We start from the raw sequence: 22,523 nt of genomic DNA, 5'->3' as shown, positions 1-22,523 counted from the left end.
GGCTGTATGGCTATATGTGTGTTTCAGGAAGGAGATTCTCGAGTTCCAGTGGTCAGATGGGGTGGGAAGCGTGGGCAACATCAAGTGGTCACTCACCCTGTGTCTACTGGCCATCTTCATTGTCATCTACTTCTGTCTGTGGAAGGGAGTCAAGTCATCAGGCAAGGTGCGTGCCAGCGCTGCAACTTCAGCTGTAACGAAACCATAACTACGGTTATAACGAACTCGAAGGGACCACTAATTGTAGTTCGTAATAACCTTAGTTCGTTATAAGCATATATACAACAATTATACAATAAATGGTCGGGACTAGAAAAATGTCGTTATATCGGTCAGTTCGTGATAAGCGTGTTCGTTATAAACGTAGTTTACTGTATATATATGAAGACGTGAACGTGTTATGGAAAACAACTTCTATATATGCCGCATGTTCATTGATATTCATAAAAAAACCGTTTCAGGTTATCTGTTCTTCCAACTTCTAAATGCTTATCAAAGTTCAGTAGGACATGTATACTGTATATATGTCCAGTGAACTACGTTTATAACTAAAACGCTTATTACGGACTGACCGATATAACGAACTTGATTTTAGTCCTGGCCCTTTGTTGTATACATGCTGTATACCTGTATATGTTTATAACGAACAATGGTTATCACGAACTACAACAAGTGGTCCCTTTGTGTTCGTTGTAACCATAGTTTACTGTAAATTTAAAAAAAAGTTTTAATATCTGAGAAGAAAATATGACTTATCAGTTCCTTTGAATCCATTATTTTCGGAGTTGTAATACAGTTTGGTGTTCCCAGGCCGTGTGGGTTACCGCTACTCTCCCTTACATCGTCCTCTTCGTCCTCCTCATCCGAGGATGCACTCTCCCCGGGGCGTCGAAAGGGATCTACTACTTCATCAAACCTGACTTTTCTAGACTCCTCACTGTTGATGTAAGTAACATATGTCACATATTTCTGAAAGATCCAGAATGTCACGCACAGGCTGACATAACTGAATGTGACAAACATATGACCTAGAGGTTATTGTGAAATAGATAATCACCTTGACTGACGAAGATGATGTTGAATGGATGCAGTTTGTGTGTTCATGTGACCGTCTGTGGCTACACCTTGTGCAGAATCGGGCTCATTACTGCCACTTTTCGTTGTTTCGAATCGCAGGAATGTCATAGTCACGGTCCTTGGTTTGTCCGTTACAAAGGGCTTTCCTTCCAGAACAACCAAACACGACACGATACTGCTGAAATGCTGTTCAAGAAGGTGTCAGCTTTAACTCACTTACTCACTCCCTCACTCACTCTTCTTCAGGTGTGGGTAGATGCAGCCGCTCAGATTTTCTTCTCTCTTGGGCCAGGATTCGGAACACTGATGGCTCTAGCCAGTTATAACAAATTCCATAACAACTGCTTCTTGTGAGTAAACACTGGAACATGAATAAAATTGTAATTTGATTGATAACGACCCATACAAAAAGCGAGTCACAAAAAACCGCAATAAATATTTCAAGAAAATGTTGTAAAACTACCACCTATTATTATTCAGTGTGAAAGATTGCTTGAAGCGGCTTTAAAATATAACTCAGTTACTGTAAACTAATTTGGAGTCGTAATGATTGCAGAAGTATTACGGAGAAACTGTGTATTTAAATGTTGTTTTTTCTTTTCAAAACTTAATATTCTCTTATTTTATGCTAGGGATGCCATGATCACGCCTGTTATCAACTGCTTAACAAGTTTCCTGGCCGGGTTTGTTGTATTCGCTGTTCTCGGCTACATGGCGCATCTCCAAAACGTTGAAGTGGACCAGGTCGCTGCTCAGAGTAGGTGCCAGTTTATAACTCTCATTTCTGACTCTCATTCTTTATGTCAACATTTTGGGGGCACATATTTTCACACGGAATGTTTCTTTGAAAGAGCTGCAAATATAGTGCACCGTACTTCTGGATAAGTTGATGCATGCGTCCATGCAGGTTAAACATATATGTTTTTTGTGTGTTTTTTTATTGATGTTTTTTGTTTGTTGTTGTTTTTTGTTTGTTTTTGTTTTGTGTGTGTTTTGTTTGGGTTTGTTTTGTTTGTTTGTTGTTTTGTTTTGTTGTTGTTTTTTTTGGGGGGGGGATTTTGTTTTTTTCGTTTAACGTTTAACTACTGGCAAGCCAGGTTAAGTTGAGTTGTGACCTGACAATTAACCCCAGGTGACTATGTATGAGGTATGGCGCGTACCGTTGTGAAGAAAGGGGTAGCGGGTGGTCCGCGACACGTAGTACGATGGACATGTGCGTGTCCTGTCTCGGCTGACAACAATTTATTTGAACATTCTTTCTCCATGTAATTTATGACATTATAGGCCATTTGGCAATGCGTTCCTAGCTCTGACATGGATATATGTTTGTAATTAATTTCTTTCAAACGACTTCAGAGAATCCTGGTATCGACTTGTCACACCGACCTCTCAATAGTCTCTCAATTTCATCGTCATGACCTGCACGTGCACAACATGCGAGCTACCTGTAACAAACCAAATATGTTTGCCCAAGTTATGTGCACCACCCACTTGTCTCAAACGCGGTTTGTTAGTTGGTTCAACAAATCCTGGATTGCTATACGACGACGTTCGTATAATCGAGTCTGGATCAGACAATCCAGAGATTGACATCATGAGTATCGATCCACTCAATTAGAATATGCGATGACATGCATCAACCAAGTCACCAGCCTGATCAGCCGATCCATTTAGTCGCCTCTTACAACAAGCATAGGTTGCACATTAATAACACACAGTGGCACACAGAAAGCAGCTTCAGCCTTGTAAACTTGATTTTTTTAATACAAGTGCTGCTTGAACGCAGGTCCCCGAGGGAAATAGTGACCACTAGCCTGTATTTAAATGTAGTGTTAACCCTTGCCCTTTCAAGACAGCTTTTCTGTGTTAAAACAGACACACCCTCAGGAGAGGACTGTCGCACATATTGATAGTCCAATCAAAGAACGTTTTACAAATTCAACATCCTGGGTCTGAAAACATGGCCGCTGCTGAGGCCTTAGCCATCGCGCGTCGAATTTGCGCCAGTCTCATTAAAATCCGATCTTAGTTCTCGCTACCGCTAAACAAGATCTGTGTACAAAGCAGTTCACATCAGGACGATCTTTCGGGAAGTTTGACCGACCAGTGAAATCACTAACAAGAAGTCGACATTAGCCAATCAGAAATCACGAGCTATGTTGTACAAGATTCAAACTTGCAACTTCCATTTCACACTACGCTTCCATTCAAATGTTTATCTCAATGAAGCGAGAGACAGGCGATGATTTTGACGGAATCACTTGTACATTCCGTAACTGTTATTCGGAATACTCTGTGTTGACTTTTTCGAGGTTGCATGATTAGAAAACACATTCCGACTGTCACGTTCATGATCTGGTAAGCGACGCTTTGATTGGTCGGATGAAAGGTCGTTCGTAATAGGATGTGACGTGACCCGTAATGGGATGTCCTTAGTCATAGCGAGAACTAAGATCCGATTTTAATGAGATTTAATTTTGCGTTGAGATTAATCCAACAAGTAAGAGAAGACAAATACCTTATCAAGTTTATCAAAGTTTTCAATCTAATGTTTTTGTACTCGAACAACTAAGCGCTTATCGCGCAGTGCTATTTTTAGACGACTCCTGCTGAGCGTTGCACGTTACCGCTATGTGACTTGATACTTTGTAGTCCATAAGCCTCTATTATTAATGCCTCAGCAATAGACAAATAATCTTCACTGTAGTAATCTGTCATTTTGTTTGTCTCTCCGGGATGAAATCGAGAATCATTCGATATAAGAATTGGGATCCAATTAGATAACGCGTTTGTACCACCATCGGCACAACTCATGCTCTACACAGGGTGGTGCCGCGATCGAGCCACGAAAAATCCTCTTGAAAGGGCAGGGAAAGCTAGACTTGGACATGGGCTCTATAGTGACTCTATGTAATGTTATAATACAATCAGTATAGCTGTGAACAAATAATTTCAGTCTGCAGAGTCGTCACTTTACCTGGATAGCACCTCACCTTGAGGTTTACCCAGTTATATTGATAACAAAGCTAACTCCCGTTTGTTATAAGGTTACATGCATACATGTCTAATTTGGTGAATTTGCCATTGTTTCCACTACAGGTGACGGTCCCGGCCTTGTATTTATCGCATACCCAGAGGCCATTGCGACCTTCGCTGGGTCTCCGGCTTGGGCCGTCTTTTTCTTCCTCATGCTCATAACATTGGGCCTTGACAGCTCGGTAAGTGGACCAACTCTAACCTAGATCACCCTCCATCCTGCGATAACGATCACCTCAAATCAGTTGTAATGCGACAAGCAAATACTTGTGAACAGCCATCATGCATACGAATTATCGCGGAAGGTTGTTATAATCGACATGTCGTAATATTGTAAGAAACCCTTTAATGCGGACAGTGTTATCGGGGTCAGACAAGGGGACAGTTTACAGCCAATCCTCTTTGCTTTATACCTAAATGACTTTGAAAATGTGTGAAGGTACTGATCTTATATCGGAAGATGAATTACATGTATTTGGAATTTGTAAAAAATATTATTGTTTTGGTATATGCAGATGATACTATTATACTTGCAGATAAACATAACATACAGTTAGAAAGTTATTGGCTTTCATTACCCTTAAGACTTACTATCCGGATTATTAAAATTAGATCCACTAATCATAAATTACCAATAGAAAAAGGGTGATGGGAAAATGTACGACTATATATACAGCATATACTTTATACACTGTGACATATTAATGTCCTTTTTCATAACTTGGGTAAATTATATATTCACAAGAAGTATAAGACCTTGTTTGATATCACTCGACATGTTATTAAAAACTGAAAGCTAAACGTTAAACCTGACGCACGTCTCCCTCGTGCCTCTTGCCACATCACATGTCTTTGCTTTAGCTTCAATATGTCATAGCTCTGAACTTAAAGCGAAATACAAGTTTTTGTTGTTGTATATCGGGCGATTTTGCTGGAAAAGTGTTCATGGCAAATTGAAATGACAAAAATCCAATGATCGTTAATCAGAAATCTCAGTAGGAACGCTACAGTCTATGGTAATGGGATTTCACAGTATTTCATAGATAATTGACTCATTTAATTCCAGTGGGTAGCTCGCGATGAATGCGAATATTTTTGGATAAACCTTATTTGTTAGTGGTCATCCTGTGTTCGATCACATGATGCAATGGTAAGGCTTGTTTTCGCCTTGTAGTATTATTCACGTTTACATGACTTGAGTCTCGAGTCTTTGTGTCATATTGTATTATTTCTTCGTGGTCATCGTGTGTTTAATCACACGATGCAATGGTATTGCTTGTTTTGCCGTGAAGTCTCGAATCTTTGTATCATTTTCCTCTGTAGGCGGTTGGACGGTGGGTTGTTAACAGGTGTGACCTGCTAGACGCCCACCAAATAAGAAATGAAACATACTGTTGAAACAACCAAATTGGAGCAATGAAAGTTTACAGTATTTAACGTTCGTTTATCAGATGTGGTAACCGTTACAGTTTGTGTATTACCATGGTTACAGTTTGGAGGTCTGGAGTCCAGCATTACGGCCATCACTGATCAATTCCCCAAGTTGAGAAAGAGGCGAGAACTCGTAGTACTTGCTCAGTTAGTACTGTGCTTCATCATCGGCTTGCCGACGACGACCTATGTAAGTAGATACACAACCGGCTGCTCTTTCATTCAATCACCGGTTTGTCTAGTCCAGGCATACCCGCCGTGATATAGAAGAATACGGCGCGTATCACTGCTCATGCCATCCACTACTGGATCTTCTGGTCCACCTAAGGGTGGCCCAGTCGTCTGAGGCGCCGCGATTCGCTGTGCAGAGTTGCGTCCCATGGGCAAGCCAGAAACCTATGATTGTGGGTTCGAATCCCGATTCGCCCAAATTATGATTCTAGGTTTGTCACCACCATTCCCGTACTCGTGGGTTTCACCGAAGCGGTAAACGTCTGAGACCTGCATCACTTCGGGGTTTCCTCCCACATTAAGCTGACACGCCCTGATATAATTGGAATACTGTTAAAAGCGGCGTTAAACCCAACTCACTCACTCACTCTGGTCTACCTACCGTAATATTTGGCACTGGTTGTCGTGATATAGCTATACACTGCATTGATCGCTGCTCATGCTAAACACCATTGGATTGTCTGGTCCAGACTCGATTATTTCTTAGTCCGCCATCATATAGCTGGAATATTGCTGATTGTGGCGTTAAACGAAGAAAAACCCAGCAGAAATAAAGATCGAGATCGAACTTGGGCCGTACGGAAGGTCTATTTGCGCATATAAGTGTTATCTCCCTGTCATGAAATTCGTGTCCCTTGTGTTCCAGGGGGGTCAATACATCATTCAGCTGATGGACACGCATGCCGCTCCCATCTCTCTCATCTTCATCTGCTTCATCGAAGCCGTCGCTGTCAACTGGATATATGGTAGGCCATGCATCCCTTAGACGCGCAGTTATTCTTACATATTCTCACATATGAATTAATTCATTAATTGACAATCATGATCAGACATACATCAGAGTTGACAGAACAAAACGCTTTGTCTAACTTTTAAAAAGGAAACCAGAGTCGTATGAAGTGCACATTAAATCGGAATCAGTAGATGTTAATTTAGGTGTGTGTCTATTTACATTTTGCGAAAGACGCTAACTGATGATAGTGGTATCTGCAACACAAGCTTTACTACTCATAGCCCTTTGCGCTTTTATTCTTAAAACAAATAGTTAAGATGCAGAGTTGCATCCCAGAATCATAGAGGGTCATAGGGTTCGATTCCAAGTTTCTTCATGATTATAGTTCTTGGTTTGTCTCCACCATACTTGTGTTCGTGGGATTCACCAAAGTGGTAAACGTCTAATACCTGCATCACTTTAGGTCGTTTCTCACATATTGAACTCACATGTTGTGATATAACTCAAATACTGTTCACAGTGTCCGTTACACTCAATATTATATCGTGGTAGAATAGGTCTGCAGCAACCCATGCTTGCCGTAAAAAGCGACTATGCTTGTCGTGAAAGGCGACTAACGGGATCGGGTGGTCAGGCTCGCTGACTTGGTTGATGCATGTCATCGTGTCCCAATTGCGTTGATCATGATGTCAATCACTGGATTTTCTGGTCCAGACTCCATTATTTACAGACCGCCGTCATATAGCTGGAATATTGCTGAGTAAAACGAATAAACAAACAAACAATGTTACACAAATCATAGACGTTTCATGGAATCCACCAGTGTAGGGTAAGAGTGAGCAGTGTTGCCTTGTGGTACAGCTATCTGTAACTGACGCGAGTACATCCTGCCCTCAGGCGTACAGCGGTTCTCCTCGGACATCCAGACCATGCTGGGATCACCTCCGGGGATGTTCTGGAAAGTGTGCTGGGTTGGGATCTGCCCCCTCAGCTTGCTGGTAAGGGTAGCCCTCATTCTAGATCTGACAAGTGACAATCGCTTGCAGTTTGTATTGATCAAAGACGCTGAGGTATAGCAAAGCGAAACAGATAACTATAGCACTTTTTCAAATTGGCATGCAATTGGGATTACAGACTGAAAAAAACATTTCGTCATTCAAGATGAAATCATTCTGACATTGTTTTATCTCTTTGATTTAAATCGTTTTAACAAGTATCAAACATATCACTGAAATTATCTTGGCAAAGCCCTTGTTCCCAGAGTTCCTCGTGAAAGGTGGGAAAATGCTTCCTCTAAATACAACATGTAGTATTTTAAAAAGGGTCATTTAAGGAAAATGTGTTGAATAACTACGTTCCACATTACTATGGATACTATATCATATCTACATATAAGTTCGTGCATGTCGGGAGTTGCATCGCTTAGGCGTTTCAAAAACCTATGCTCGTTGGTTCCAATCCCAGATTCGCCCTGATGATGTTTCTAGTGGTAAACGTCTAAGACCTGCATCACCTCCGATTATCCTGCCTCTTTAAACTGACATGATGTAGCTGGCATATTCGTCAGTAGCGGCGTTAAACCCACTCCCTCTCTACATGTATTTCCATATGTCTCCAGACTCTGTTCGTGCTGTCCATCATCGGGTATCAGGGCGTGCGTCTGGGAACCTACATATATCCCCCCTGGGCCGTGGCGCTAGGATGGTGTCTCACCTCAATGTCTCTACTCTGCATCCCTGTCTTCATGGTATATTGGTTCCTTACTTCTAAAGGCACCATGAAGCAGGTAAGAACACAAGTGATCTATCGTCCTCTGCAACCTAGAATATTGCCACCGTAACCTGGAAGTCAGGTCTTGTTAGACTCCGTGATAACTGAGAGGATTCAGTTGTGGGATATTTTTCACAGACATAATATGTTTTCGACATTTCATCATAACAAATCAATTTATTTTCTCTTTCTTGTATTTCCTAGAACGATTGATAGGTACCTTGGGGACATCGTGTTCAGACTGTCATCATGGTAAACCTAGGCAATTCCGGTCGCTTTTTTATGTAGTTTTAACCCTGCTACATAGGGTAATTTTAAGACCACATTTACAAAATGAATTCTTTGCCAGTGGTATGATGTGTCACAGGTCTCCCTCACAGATGGCAATACACAGTGGCTATATCGCAATGCGGGAAATGAACATAGAGACTAGGTCTTCAACCTGAGGCTGTGGGCCAGCGTCTCGACTACAGAACTCTGTACACACCGTGACAGTTCCGAGTTGTGTGTCTATATCCTCATATCGATATCTATATCTCTATATTAAAACTACTTGTCCTTGGGGTATAGGTGTTTACTGTCTGACTGTACTCGAACTATGTTATTATTCCCCGAGGTACCTGTGTTGCTGAATGTTATTGTTTCCGTTTGTTTTTTACATTGCATACATTGGCTATTGATGCTCATGGAGGAGAAAGTATAATAACTTTATTTAAATGTTTTTTTTCAACATGTGGACTTTTCTCTCCCATTCCTGTATTTCTCACCCCCTTCCCTAGATTTCATCCCACCTCCCACCCTTACCCCATCTACATACGCCATCTCCTTCACTCATCGCAAGCTTCATCCGAACTTCACACCCATGCCATTTCCCCCAATCGCCTGCTACCTCCACACCTCTTCTCCTTCACGCATCCTAACCTGCTATCCCTCCCCAACCCACTCCCCCTTATCCTACTCCTACACCTTAACAGTTACTACTTATCTACTGACCACATGCCTCTCTTAATTGAATCACCCTCGTATTATGTTGAACGAATCTGCTCTCCCCTTTCCTCATCAATAAAAGTCTTACAAACACACTAATCGTTAAATAACGTTGTATTTCAGAAGTGTCTACGAATGGTCCAACCAGTTGAGTATCCTACACATGTGAACAGGACGCTTAGTGACAGTGAAAGTAAATATTCCTCACCTCAGAGTTTTGATACAGAAGAACTCCCCAGTAGCCAGGTTGGAGGAAACTGTATTGAATCTGCTGCATAGTCGTTCATACGTTTTACGACATCAAGCCAACATCAGCCATGACATTTGTCAAGACCGGTTTACGGCGCTTTACGACAACGACGCCTTTTCGGCGGAAAGGCGACCACATTTCATATTATGGAAGCTATTCATATGAGAGAGCTTGGTCCAGCAACGTTGCTACGCACTCGGGTGTATATTTTCATTGTTCATTCTTTATATTGTTACGATTTTACTGGTGCTCAAATAGAAGGAATCGTTGACGGTTGGCGTGACAAGATGTGTAGTCGTGTTTGTGTAAATATATCAGGTTTGTCGTCTATGTCAAGTATTTTATTTAGAGATGTGGTTTTCGTCAACATTTCTCTGGTATTATAATAGATAGATACACTTGATAACGAGAACAGAAGTATTAATTTCTTTGATACAAACGTTTGAACTGAATACTCAAACCGGTTTTCATGAAATACTTATGATATTTGTCAAACTTTTATTGTCTCTGAAAAGAAATTGGGAAAAGATGAAAGGACGCATACGTTACACATATATTTTGCATTTGTATATTTTGTAGTCCACCTTGTCATCAAGTGCTTGATTGGGGTTTTAACGTATTTGTCGAATTACCGATGTGCTGAAATTAAAAAAAATCTTCCAGAGGCAAAGGAGTTAACTGACTATAAAAGTCCAGTTTTCACCCGTGCAAACTAGGCTAGAATTTCGGCGATGAAACGTTACGTCGCCCAGTCGTTTAAAACTCCGCAATTTGCTGTGCGGAATTGTATTGGCGTGCCAGACACCCATTATGTTCCTAGGCTTGTCAGCACCGTAATCTTGCTTGTGGGTTTTACCAATTGGGTAAACGTCTCAGAACTGTAACCTGCCCCTGGCTTTCCTCCCACAACAAGCTGACCTGCCGTGATGTGACTAAGAATGTCCAAAGCGACGTTAAACGAAACGCACTCACACACTCACTCAACCACAATAATTTTACAGTAGGATTGACATACTGTTGTTTCTATTGCAATAGACACACCCTATACTAATGCTGATGTGGCACACTTAAAACGTATATTTAGGACAATACTATCAGAATATAAATATTGTGATACCGTTATTTCTTAGGTCACAAATCTATTACTAAACCTGATTCTAATGTACCCGGTAACCTCTGTTGGCCACGCCCCTACAAATTATGAAGAGACAGGTTTGAGGCTGTAGTGAGTGACATTGTGGTGAATGGGTTAATTTACGTGTCCAACACGGTATGAAAGGCATGGTGTGTGCAAAATTTCGCAATACGATGGAAAAGCTTTATTTGTATGTTGTTTAACGGCGCACTCAGCAATATTCCAGCTGTTCGGTGGTCTGTTAATAGTCCGGACCCGACAATCCAGTGTTTGACATCATGAGCATCGATCTCCGCCATTGGGATACGATGACATGCATCAACCGAGTCACTGCGCCTGACCACCCGATCCCACTTGTATCCTCTTACGACAAGCATAGTCGTCTCCCACAGCAAACATGGCTTGCTGAAGACCTATTCTTATCCAGGTCTTCACGGTGTGGGGCAAAAGCGAAGTTTATATTGATAAGGCGTTTCTTAATCGTGCTAAACTAAGTCGTGGGCAGTTTTAGGGGCGGGCGAGAGAAACATCAAATGTATATAACAAACGTACTTTTGATTTAGGCTTAAGTCAGTTCCATCAAAATCTATTGTGTTTATTATCTACACCATAGATCAGTTAGACCGTTTCGTGCTGTATAGTCACTACATGGTCTGATACAATAATGCATATAGTGCATGAACATACGCCTCTTTTTAGGATGAGTGTATTTAATTAGTTCAGTCGCTCATCAGTGTGTTGTTCATTGTTGTTTGATATATATTGTCTTTATCATCACTGTGCAATATTCTAAGAAATCTTGTTTATTAACTTGTTTTTATTTGTTTATGTTTATTATATGTTCAGTGTCAGATTAAACTTGTTGAGCCATTCGTCACCACTTGGCTCTTCCCGTCAATTGCATATTACGGAATGACACGAGAAGTCACGAATGATTTTGAAGCGGGTTTCGTAAGAGTTAACTCCCTTGTATCATATCACAGTTTGAAGTACACTGGCGCGGTTGTATTTGTTTCATTCAAGATATGGTTGTTCCAGAAGAACAAATTTGGTACAGTCTGCATTTATAGGGCTTGGCACAAGCTGCATACACTTAAATGAATTTTGAACTGCCAAACGCAATGGAATTACAATTTTCTCAATGCAAATCCTCAGAAACGTCATTTTCCGACGTCCGGGGGACCATCGAAAATATACGAAGTTGTCCATAGTGCGAAATTAGACCATAGCGCCAAGAAGGATTATCCCGACACTATAACGTTATATCCAGACGATATATCCAGTTGATAGTGGTCGAGTTCGAGTTCTGAAGGAAGGCAAACCTCTTGTGTATCAGGGAATCTTCCCTGTTCGCCTCTATCTTTAATTATTGACGAATGTCTCAAAACTTTTTGACGGGTTTTTCCTTCAGTACGTATAATGTATATTCCTTTTTCTTGGATTTAGGAAACTGAATCATTTCACAGTCCACGGGTGACCTATTGGTATATGACGCCTCATTTCGCTGTTGCTCCCCGTATCCATAGCAGGATCCGCTGGTTGTGGGTTCGAACCCCAGACTCGGTCTACATGTGTCCTTTGTCTGGAGGTGTCAGTCAGCATCATGCCCTTGCTGGTCGTTTTCATTAAACTGGTCAATGGTAAAATGTAATTAATCATGAAATGTTGTTCACGCAACAGAAGCATGTCGCCATGTCGCCAAGTTTTGACCATTATTAAAGTGCTGACATTGCGTCAATAAATGCTTCCATATACTTAAACGAAGGGCAATTGTAGTAGGTCTGTTCCTCCGTCCAAACACTAGCGATGTAGTGGTGGCTGTGTTGCTATTATTCAGCTTTAGTATGATGTACTTAATCTACATATATTTACCCCGGCTGCTGTAGGTGAAACACCCAGACATAAGTGGCACCACAAAGTACATGAAATATGCTGGCTGTGGGGTGTGGTGTTTGATTGTTGGAGGTTTGTTAAAGACAGACCGTATTTCAGACGGCACTTCAAAACATACCGATTTTCGCAAAATGGAGGAATCAGTCAATCAATAGACTATTTTCTGAACATTCACAACGTCCTGTGAGTAATTTATTTTGACACTTTGTTTCTTAGTATTTTAAGTAAACCAATATATTTTGCAAAATAGTGCCAGTATCAAGGAAGAGCGTTCGGGTTTAAAGCCTGATACTTTTGCAGATGTTAATTTTATTAGTATCATGGGAACATGAGCATAGCCTAAAAATAAATCGTCAAAGATATATGTGTCATAAAACAATAAGTGAACTGTTTCCCATTGTATGACATTGCTTACGGCAAATGTGCATGCACGTACCACCGAAACGTTCTTTTAGCGCAAGATAATTGAGTGCGTCCCCTTCGTTTTCTTTTGGACGGTTAGACTGAATCATTTAGATTGTGAAAATATCTATTTTACAAAAAAACGTTATATATTCTTAACTTCCGACCAGCGAATATCTTTAACAGGAATCGTATCGAAACATTGAATCTGTTGTGTAATTGTCACCTTGCAAAGACAATCATTCAGTCATGACAGTTCTCGAACAAATAAGTATGTGACTTAAACATTGTCATCAATAAAGGCATAGTTTCGAACTGGTGTAGGTTCGTTTTTTAAGAGATAAAGCTTTCTTCGTGGTTGCTCATGTTGGTCGACTTAATGTGTTTGTAATTTAGAAAGTATGACTTCTCAAAACACTCAGAAATTTGAATAATTTGTCATTTTGTTAGCAACACCAAAATTCGCCCATCAGATTCGTGTTTGAAACAAGAATTTATACAATTAATTATTGACTTTAACGGCAGCCGTACCTAAATGAAGAATGCCAAATGTTATATTCCCTACCATGGCCCATATTGAAATACATATTCTATATACTATGAATGACGGTGTGATATATTGTGTTATACATTGTCACTTATTAAACATTATACACTATGTGGTGTGTTCTTGTTTGTACTTGTTTGTATCAGATAGTCTTCTTAATTGAAAAAAAACGAGAGCATCACATAATTTCGAGAGTGAAAGTCTAGCGAAGAGAAGCACCGACTCGTTATTATTATCCTCATCAATAATAGAATGATCATTACTTAAACATTTATATAGGGCCTGAATCATAAGATCTGCTAAGATGCATCTGATCATATGCCATTTTGTTTAGAGTGGAATCGAGTGTTAAGAGCTGTGATCTGAAATTTGAGTGTTCTGGATATGTTTCCGTACCGTGTTCAGTAACAAAGCACTGGATTTGAGTGAGTGTATGGATGTCGATTTGTGTAACGACGGCCTTAAAATATTCGAATTTGGACCAGGCAAACCAGTGACTGAAAACATGAGCGGCGATCTTCGCCTTCGGGGAACGGTGACATGCAGTTAACCAAATTACTGTACCTGACCACCTGACCACCTGATCTTCTTTAGTTGACTCATAAGAACATTATGGGATTCACTTGTCTCATAGGAGTCGTCAGTCACCTTTATGTAAGTAACAGGTCGTAGCATATTGTGCAGTCAGTTGATGTTTTATAGAACAGTTCCAATTGGGAAACAACTCAATCTGATTCTGGTTTCCCAGCCAGCCATGTTCTTGGCATCCTGTATTCTGGAAGGTGTTTTTCGATGGCTTGGGGTCAGTAAAGACCTTTCAGCTCTTGAAATCAGAGTTTTTAATTGCAGTGTATGTTATTCCATGTTCTGTTGTCTACCTGTGACTACTGGATGATCTACAATGTTCCGGAACACGCACAATAGCTAAGATGCAATATGCCTATACTGTCTTTCGAATAGGACCCGTATGTTTAAAAATATGTGACCCACCATGAGATGGTGAAGCATCATCTTTTGACTTCTTATTATATTTTAAAACGACAGTATCGTAGGACCACAACAATTCAGTGGATAAGCTTCAATTCATATTTATTACTGAGACAAATGGCATCAAACATTTGGGACTCATTATCTGCACAGTCCTATTTTCTGACTTATGTATATGTATATATAGTATATGTGATAATTGCAGTCTTTAGATATAATGTTTGATTTATTGAAAGTAGACATTATGCTGAAATACTTTGAAATAATGTTTTTATTACATTATGAACTAACGAGAGAAAAATACGATATTTGTAACCGTCCGTACACATGGCGAATTTTATGGATGTAAGTTAACGTCAAACGTCTTTCTTCATGACGCCACAGCTCAGTGTCATCTTACCGTGGGAAGAAAGCACTGATAGATGTTAGTTGGACGTTCACCAGTTTCATGAAGCCCACCAGCACGAGGATGGTGCCTATATTATAATCCACTAGCACGAGGATGGTGTCTACATCATAACCCACCAGCACGAGGGCAGTGCCTACATTATAATCCACTAGCAGGAGGATCGTGCCTCCATCATAACCCACCATCATGGGATCCTGGCTCGCTTCAGGGACGCAACTCTGCACAGCGAATCGCGTTATCGTCGATGGCCTACAAAATTAACACGCATAGCAATTAAATTATGACAAGTATACAACTACAGGACGTCAACTCATTTAGATCTAATAAGATCAAGACAGGTAGAATTCGTTCCGCACACGGTGGTGTTAGAAGCTTTGCGGCATACGTGAACGTTAATCGGGGCACGGGGCACCTCTTTGTCCAGTGGCCCGTTTATTGTGCGTTCGTACCCCTGAGGGAGCAGGCACGTCGTTATATAAGTGACAAAATCTTGAACGCGACGTTAAACCCCAAATTCATGTCACCTCACCTCGTATTCCTGATTCCTTAAGCTCTCGCGGGTGGGACAATGATTTCAGGTGAAGCAATTTGTTGTGCAGCGTTACTTCCTTTAAGCGTAACAGGAAGCTATGATCGTAAGTTCGAAGCCGGTTCACACAACCGCACTCTAAGAACACCAATAGGAAGTTACTGAATCTGAAAGGTGGACCTGTTGGTTTCTTCTCTACTTTCCGAATTGCAGGCGAGGGTAGCCCAGTCGTCAAAGGCCGCGCATTTAGCTGTTCGGGCGTGCAAGAAACCTATGGCTATTGGTCCGAATCCCAGGTTCGCCTTGATCATATTTTGATGTTCATCAGAACCATACTCGAGCTTTAGGCCTTCCTCTGGCATTGACAAGCCCTGATCAAACTGAAATACTTTCAAAGTGGCGTTTAACCGAACTAACATTCTATTTATTGTGTTCAGAACTTGGTTAATGGTATTGTAAATGAAATAAAATTCTACGTTTTTGTTTCCTGATAAAAACACATGGCTTTATACTATGGTTTAAGATTTTTTTTTAAAGCAATCACTGCGTGACGTAACATTTAATCAGCTGATGATGTCATAGTTTAGTGGTTGGTTTTTATAATCGGTGATACTTGATAAAACATTCTGCTTGTAACGCGTTGGCCAGTTGTGGGAGTGTCTGCGGCGTGTTCTGACGTTGACGTACACGTGGATCGAGTTCATCCCAGAGGTGTTCGATTGTGTTGAGATCTTGAGATCTCGATGGCCAGGGCAAATCGTTGATTATGAAGGTAGTCTCCTGTGACACGAGCTGTGTGTTGTGGAGCGTAGTGCTGTTGAAACAGCACCCTCTGGCTGTCAATGATTGGAGGAAGGTGAGGTTGAGAATTTGATTCATGTAGCGATTTGCTGTCAAATTTCCCTGTACCACAACCAAGTCAGATCTCGTGGTGTAGGATATGCCCCCCTCCCCCCCCCCCCCCCCCCCTCACACACACACACACACACACACACAATGACACTAACGCCACCGAAATTGTCGAATTCACGACACAATGTGGGGTAAAACGCTCATTTCGACGATGATAATCACGTTGTCCTCTATCTCGCCGGTGAAGAAGAAATCGTGATTCATCGCTAAACCACACTCGTCTCCAGTTTGGTGCTTTGGTGGACGTTGAAATGGCGTGCAACAGAAGACTGCGATTCCCCTCTTTGGATGCGTCCTATGGCGATGTTCCGATCAGCAGCGCTGAGTCTCGGCATTTTCTAACTTGAAAATGCTGACAATTGAATAACAAATTATTGGCTTTTGCTTGCCTTTTTTTGGCCACTACCACGAGTTAGGAGTGCAATAACTTGCACGTGCATTTTGCTTTACTTTTTTCGTCCATGACATTTCTGGACAAGTGTGAAAACAAATCGACAGTGGCTGCGTTTTGACGCACCGTTTGTCGACTATCAGGCCACCAACATTTTCCAATAACATATATCCAATTTATATACCGGATTTTTTTGTGTAGTCAAGTTCAATGAACTACACACTACCCGTGCGTTTCCTTTTTTGAAGAGTGTATGTATTATATATTTTGGGATGAAATTATGTATTTATTTGAATATGTAAATTGGATATCTAATCGAGTGAAATAACACTCAATGTATGAACAACTTTCAGTCAGCTTCAAAGAAATTATGGTTTTCTGAGAAAGATCGCGAAGGACAGAGAATACTTAGTAAATTTCGGCACCTGACAAAGGTGACAGTTACTCAGATGTAAATGTCTAGTACTCCGGTCACTCGATGATTAAAACGTGTCAATTGACAAGAGTTAATGAGTGAGTGAGTATGGTTTTACGCCGCTTGTAGCAATATTCCTGCAATATCACGTCGTTCGATACCAGAGATGGGCTTCACACATTGTACCCATGTGGGGAATCGAAACCGGGTTTTCGGTGTGGCGAGGGAACGCTTTAACCACTAGGCTACCCCGACCGCACACAATTGACAAGAAATACAAGTATTTTCTATTTAATATTTCAAGAGATTTCCACATGACAAAGTGTTTCTTGAAAGGATGAAGACCTTCCCAAAGAATGACATAGTCTTACAAAATTGAAACACAAATCGTGAAAGGATTATAAAATGTTGAGAGTTTGACATCTGTAGAAAATATCGTTGCAACACGAATGTATTGACAGGTTACGGAAGGATAATAGTTATTATTACGTGTCATGACAATATGTGGCTAGGCTGGGTATTTTGTAGATTCCCTACATAGGTACAGTGTGTGAAGCCCATTTCTGGTCTTCCTCGGCGAAAAACAACTTTCACTCATAATGGTATTCTAATTCTGGTACGCCGTTGGTGAATCCTTATTGTAGTCCTGAGGCTGTTCACGGGTAGACTTATTGTATTTATATACCATCATGTAATGCAAAGACTGTTTATTCATGCTTTGATCTAAAAAACAACTGCCCAAACTGCGCAAATTGTACGCCTGGGCCATGACTCAATGCAAGATGTGAACCAGTGACTATAAATGACCATCAATTGGTGCTATTTTCAGCAAGACTACTGATAATGCGAAGACGAGGCTGCTACTGATCAGTTCGATGTGAATCAGTTGTGATTTACTGCGAGACTAGTATGACAACTATTAGTCACATCTTCACACGATTTGTGTCTTGGAGCTGAAATATATGGTTTACCAGTCAGGACATAATTTCTAACAAATGCACAATGCTGCATAAAATTAACTATGGCCTGAATAAATATCCAAGCTTTTGTATGTTGATATAGTCTTTAAAACATCATTATTTCGTCACACATTTGTTAATAGTATAGCAGAGTAAATGCTTAGTCTTGTATGAGGTAAACTTAATGTTGACATTCATTGACATTTACCGTTTCATCACTGACAGTAATAATGATAACATGTCATTATTGTGTTATTGTCATCCGATTTCAATCTTGTATATTTATACTCGATGGCAAAACAAACTGTCATCATCTTCTTTTCTACCAGGAATTCTTTAGCACCACACACCGGAAAGCTCCTCCATGTTTATTAAAAAAACCAACTTTCCTGGTCTATACATGAACTAAAGATGGACCAACAGACTTTCGAAAGATTGTTAATTTCAGATACTAAAATGTAAACAGTTTCCAAATTTCACATAAATTTCTAAGACATTGTAAGGTGCTGTACACAAGTTGTGAAACGTTTGATTATTTTTCTTCCCCTATTAGAGATGTGCAGTTAAAAGTAAATGGTAATCTTTGTTGCGACTTTCCTTTGGACCTCAAATCACACAAATACTCTCTAAAACGGCTGTCGGTCTGTTAAAAAACATCTAAAAATGTCGGTCCCTAATACCAAAATGGAAGTTTGAAGGGAGGCTGAATGGGGACTGACGCTACTGTAGCATCTGAGTTGTAAAAAAAGAATGTAACGTATTTGAGAGTACGCGTTTTTACTTGTCAGATGAAGAAACCTAGTTGTGAAAAGGAAGTTTAGGAGAATAATTTCAAAAGATTATTCCGTTGCAGTCGTTATACGCGTGTTCCAACAACAATTCCTTAGTTCTGTTGGCGCCTCTTTGATTGAGCAAATCCAAGGAAATAGCATGTCAAGGGTCGGAGGCAACGCTGCAAGGTCAATATGGCTATAGTGACAAACGCCGCTTTGTTGAGCATCATGTCATTATGTCCCAGTCAATCTTCCATACTTCAAAGACCAGCGGACATTCCGAGAAACGTCTCTGATTAGCGTAGCAGATATCGCAACAGGAATAATTCCAAGAAAGTACCCAAGCACTCCTCTAGATAAATACGTTATTTGCATACGACGATCGTGTTCCACACTTCACCTCGACATCTCGACTACATATTGACCGGATGGTCCGACAGGATACGTGACTGTCACACTGAAATATACACCCGGCCAAAGATTTGCTTTTTGTTATTGGCACAGCTGCTAAATGAGATACCGCTGGATAATGCTAAAACGTAATTGCTGGTTTTGTTTGATTAGTTTTTCCTATTTTTATAAATGTTTCATATCAATAAACAGAAATGTGCTCACTATGTCAATGATATTGTGTTTTCGAGAAATCTTTGCTTTTACTCTCGACATAGTTTACCTGTTATGACAAGGCCAATGGTCACTAATACTGAAAGCGCCTTCTTATATGATTTTCAGCAATGTTAGTTCAGATGATATGCCAGATCGTCATTGTAATACTAGTAGAATTCCAATTAACGGAGATGTTAATGTTATTTACTACTTTGAAATCGATGCTGAAGATTATTCTTAGGTCTTAGCTTACTAAGTATTAGAGATCGTAATAAACATGACAAAGTGTTCCTTGAAAGGATGGAGACCTTCACAGAGAATCACATAATCTTACAAAATTGAAACACAAATCGTGAAAGGATTACAAAATGTTGAGAGTTTGACATCTGTATAAAAGCTCGTTGTAACATGATTGTATTGACAGGTTACGGAAGGATAATAGCTTATTATAGCGTGTCATGACAATATGTGTCTGGGATGAATATTTTGTAGATATTGTTTGATTAAATTGACAACGTTTGCAAACACATTGTGAATTCAATTTATGTATGGTTTCTAGTTATTATTTATACATTGATCAGGGTTTGAGTGTTTGTTGTTTAGCGCCACACACGCAAAATTCCAGGCATATTACGTCGTCTTATATAATTAATCGAGCCTGAGCCAGACAACCTAGTAATTGATATTATGAACACCGCCATACGTCGTCGGTTACGATGACACGCAATCAACGAAGTCTCCGAGACAGTGGCTTCATACTACAATCGTAGGTTGTTGGAGTCCTACTCGAACCAAGAATCCCAATGGGGTGGAATAAAGGTTTAAAGGACATTTCAAGAACTCGAATACTAGTATGTACGAATTGCAAATCTAGTCATACAGTCGTGTATTACAGTTTCGGCTTCACGTTATGGTTGGTTGTAGTGAGTGAGTTTGAATAGTATTTCAGTGGGTGACAATTTAACGTGGGAGGAAAGCCAGAAGTGATGCAGGTTTGCCTTTTTACCACTAGGGTGAACCCCAAAGTACAGATATTTTGCTGGGAAATTTAACGAATCTGGTATTCGAAGCCACAATCTTAGGTTTCTGGTATAGAGGGACGCAACTCTGTACATCGAATTGTGGCACCTTAGACCACTGGGCCCCCAAAGTCCATTGGCTGGTTGTAGCATATCTACAATGTGACAGGCCCGAAGAATATATATCTCAAGTAGGTAAGTGTAGATAAGTAGAACAAAATATCATGCCTATAACTAAAACAAGAAATAACTATATACACGTATATAATAAACTGTAAACTATGTCTTAGTTCGTTTCACACGTCTAGTACATTATTCAACAGCTGATTCGTATCTGTGACATATGTCTCTGGCTTCTATTCAATGACGGTGGGATTCCGGGTTAGAATAGAATCAATGAAACCTCATGCTTGTCGTCGGAGTCGACTATTGGATATCCCGATATTGTTGTTCACCGTGATCCTTCTAGTAAATGAACTAAAACATGTATGATAGCTGCCCCACTATCTAGTAATCGTCATGGAGAGAAGGTGTTTGTAAGAGTATGCATTTCCTGTCATTACCTCAAGACAATAGGAGGCTAAACCTTTCTATTTGGTACAACTTAATTTGATGTCAACTTCTGACATCCAGTCGAGACTATAATATTTATTTACTTTGTAACACCTGATGCAAAAACACCCCGCCAATGTAATTGTGCAACATATCAACAATAACTCGAGTTGTCAAGCTACTTGTACTTCCTGGCAAGTAGGTCCATTTATCAAATGACAACATCGAATTTGTTGACTCATAACCTGTGAAGATCCGATTTAGAATAGGTCTTCAGCAACCCATGCTTGTCGTAAGAGGCTACTAACGGGATCGGGTGATCAGACTCGCTGACGTGGTTGATGCATATAATCGTATCCCAGAATGTCTGGTCCAGGTTCGATTATTTTACGGTCATATACCTGTAATATTGCGATGTTAAACAACAACCAAGAAAATGGTTGTCTCATATTACCTAAAACCCAGTTTGCGCACCGAGAACCATGTGATAAAAAGTTAATATATGTAGGAAAATGAGAGTTAGTTATGTGAACTGCAGGCAAAAATGAGTAAAGGCAAAATAAGGTGTAGGCAATATATAGGTATATGCTAACTACATAGTAGGCAACATAAATGTGGGCAAATACCTTGTACGCAAAATTAGGTGCAATCAAAATTAGGCAACATAAATGTATTCAAAACGAATTGTACTCAAAATGGCACGTGGGTATAATGTAGGTATAATTTATAATGCAAAATAAATGTAGGCAGAATTTGGTGCTGACATGGAGAGAGTGTGAAAAAAGACTATCGGCAAAATTCGGCTCAGGCAAAGTATAGGCAAACTTGGGTGTAGGCAAAATGTGTGGGCAAAATGAGTGCGCAAAACGTTCTGAAGGCACAAATGAGTGTAGGCAAAATTAGGTGTTGGCAAAATGAGTACCCATAATGAGGTATAGGCAGAAATTAGGATAGGCAACATTGGTACAGGCTAAACGAGGTCTGGGCACAACTTGAATACAGACAAACATTAAGTGAGGGCAGAACGCCTGCCCAAATTGAGGTCTGGCACAAATGAGAATAGACCAAATTAGGTGTAGTCAAAATGAATGTAGGCAAAATAAGGTGTGGTTAAAATGAGTCGTAGGCAAAATAAGGCAAGGGCAAAATGGCTGTTGGCAAAATGAGTTATTGGCAACATGAGGTGTAGGCACAATCAATATAGGCAAACTGAAGTGTAGGTATAATGTGGGTAATCAATGTATAAGCCAAATGAGTTGTAGACAAAACGAGGTGAAGTTATAATGTGTATAAGCAAAATGAGGTGTAGACAAAACGAGGTGAAGGTAAATGTGTATAAGCCAAATGAGTTGTAGACAAAATGGTGTGAAGGTATAATGTGTATAAGTAAAATGAGGTGTAGACAAAATTGGGTGAAGGTAAAATGTGTATAAGCAAAATGAGTTGTAGACAAAACGAGGTGAAGGTATAATGTATATA

General features: G+C 40.2%; 1 protein-coding gene across 1 annotated transcript in view; it reads left to right on the top strand.

Annotated features, from left to right (window-relative positions):
- LOC139456373 (sodium-dependent serotonin transporter-like) overlaps positions 1-11,874 on the top strand; it is a 55,049-nt gene extending 43,175 nt beyond the window's left edge. The window contains exons 5-14 of the mRNA XM_071238025.1: positions 28-166; positions 811-945; positions 1,324-1,427; positions 1,710-1,834; positions 4,177-4,295; positions 5,606-5,734; positions 6,422-6,521; positions 7,406-7,506; positions 8,127-8,294; positions 9,389-11,874. Of these exons, the coding sequence (XP_071094126.1) occupies positions 28-166; positions 811-945; positions 1,324-1,427; positions 1,710-1,834; positions 4,177-4,295; positions 5,606-5,734; positions 6,422-6,521; positions 7,406-7,506; positions 8,127-8,294; positions 9,389-9,544 (1,276 nt within the window). The 3' untranslated portion in view covers positions 9,545-11,874. The remainder of the gene's footprint in view (positions 1-27; positions 167-810; positions 946-1,323; positions 1,428-1,709; positions 1,835-4,176; positions 4,296-5,605; positions 5,735-6,421; positions 6,522-7,405; positions 7,507-8,126; positions 8,295-9,388) is intronic.
- The last annotated feature ends 10,649 nt before the right edge of the window (positions 11,875-22,523 follow it).

Source organism: Haliotis cracherodii, unplaced genomic scaffold (assembly GCF_022045235.1).
Source record: "Haliotis cracherodii isolate W230 unplaced genomic scaffold, xgHalCrac1.p SCAF_11, whole genome shotgun sequence".
NCBI lineage: Eukaryota > Metazoa > Mollusca > Gastropoda > Lepetellida > Haliotidae > Haliotis > Haliotis cracherodii.
This window is presented reverse-complemented; position numbering and strand designations above follow the sequence as displayed.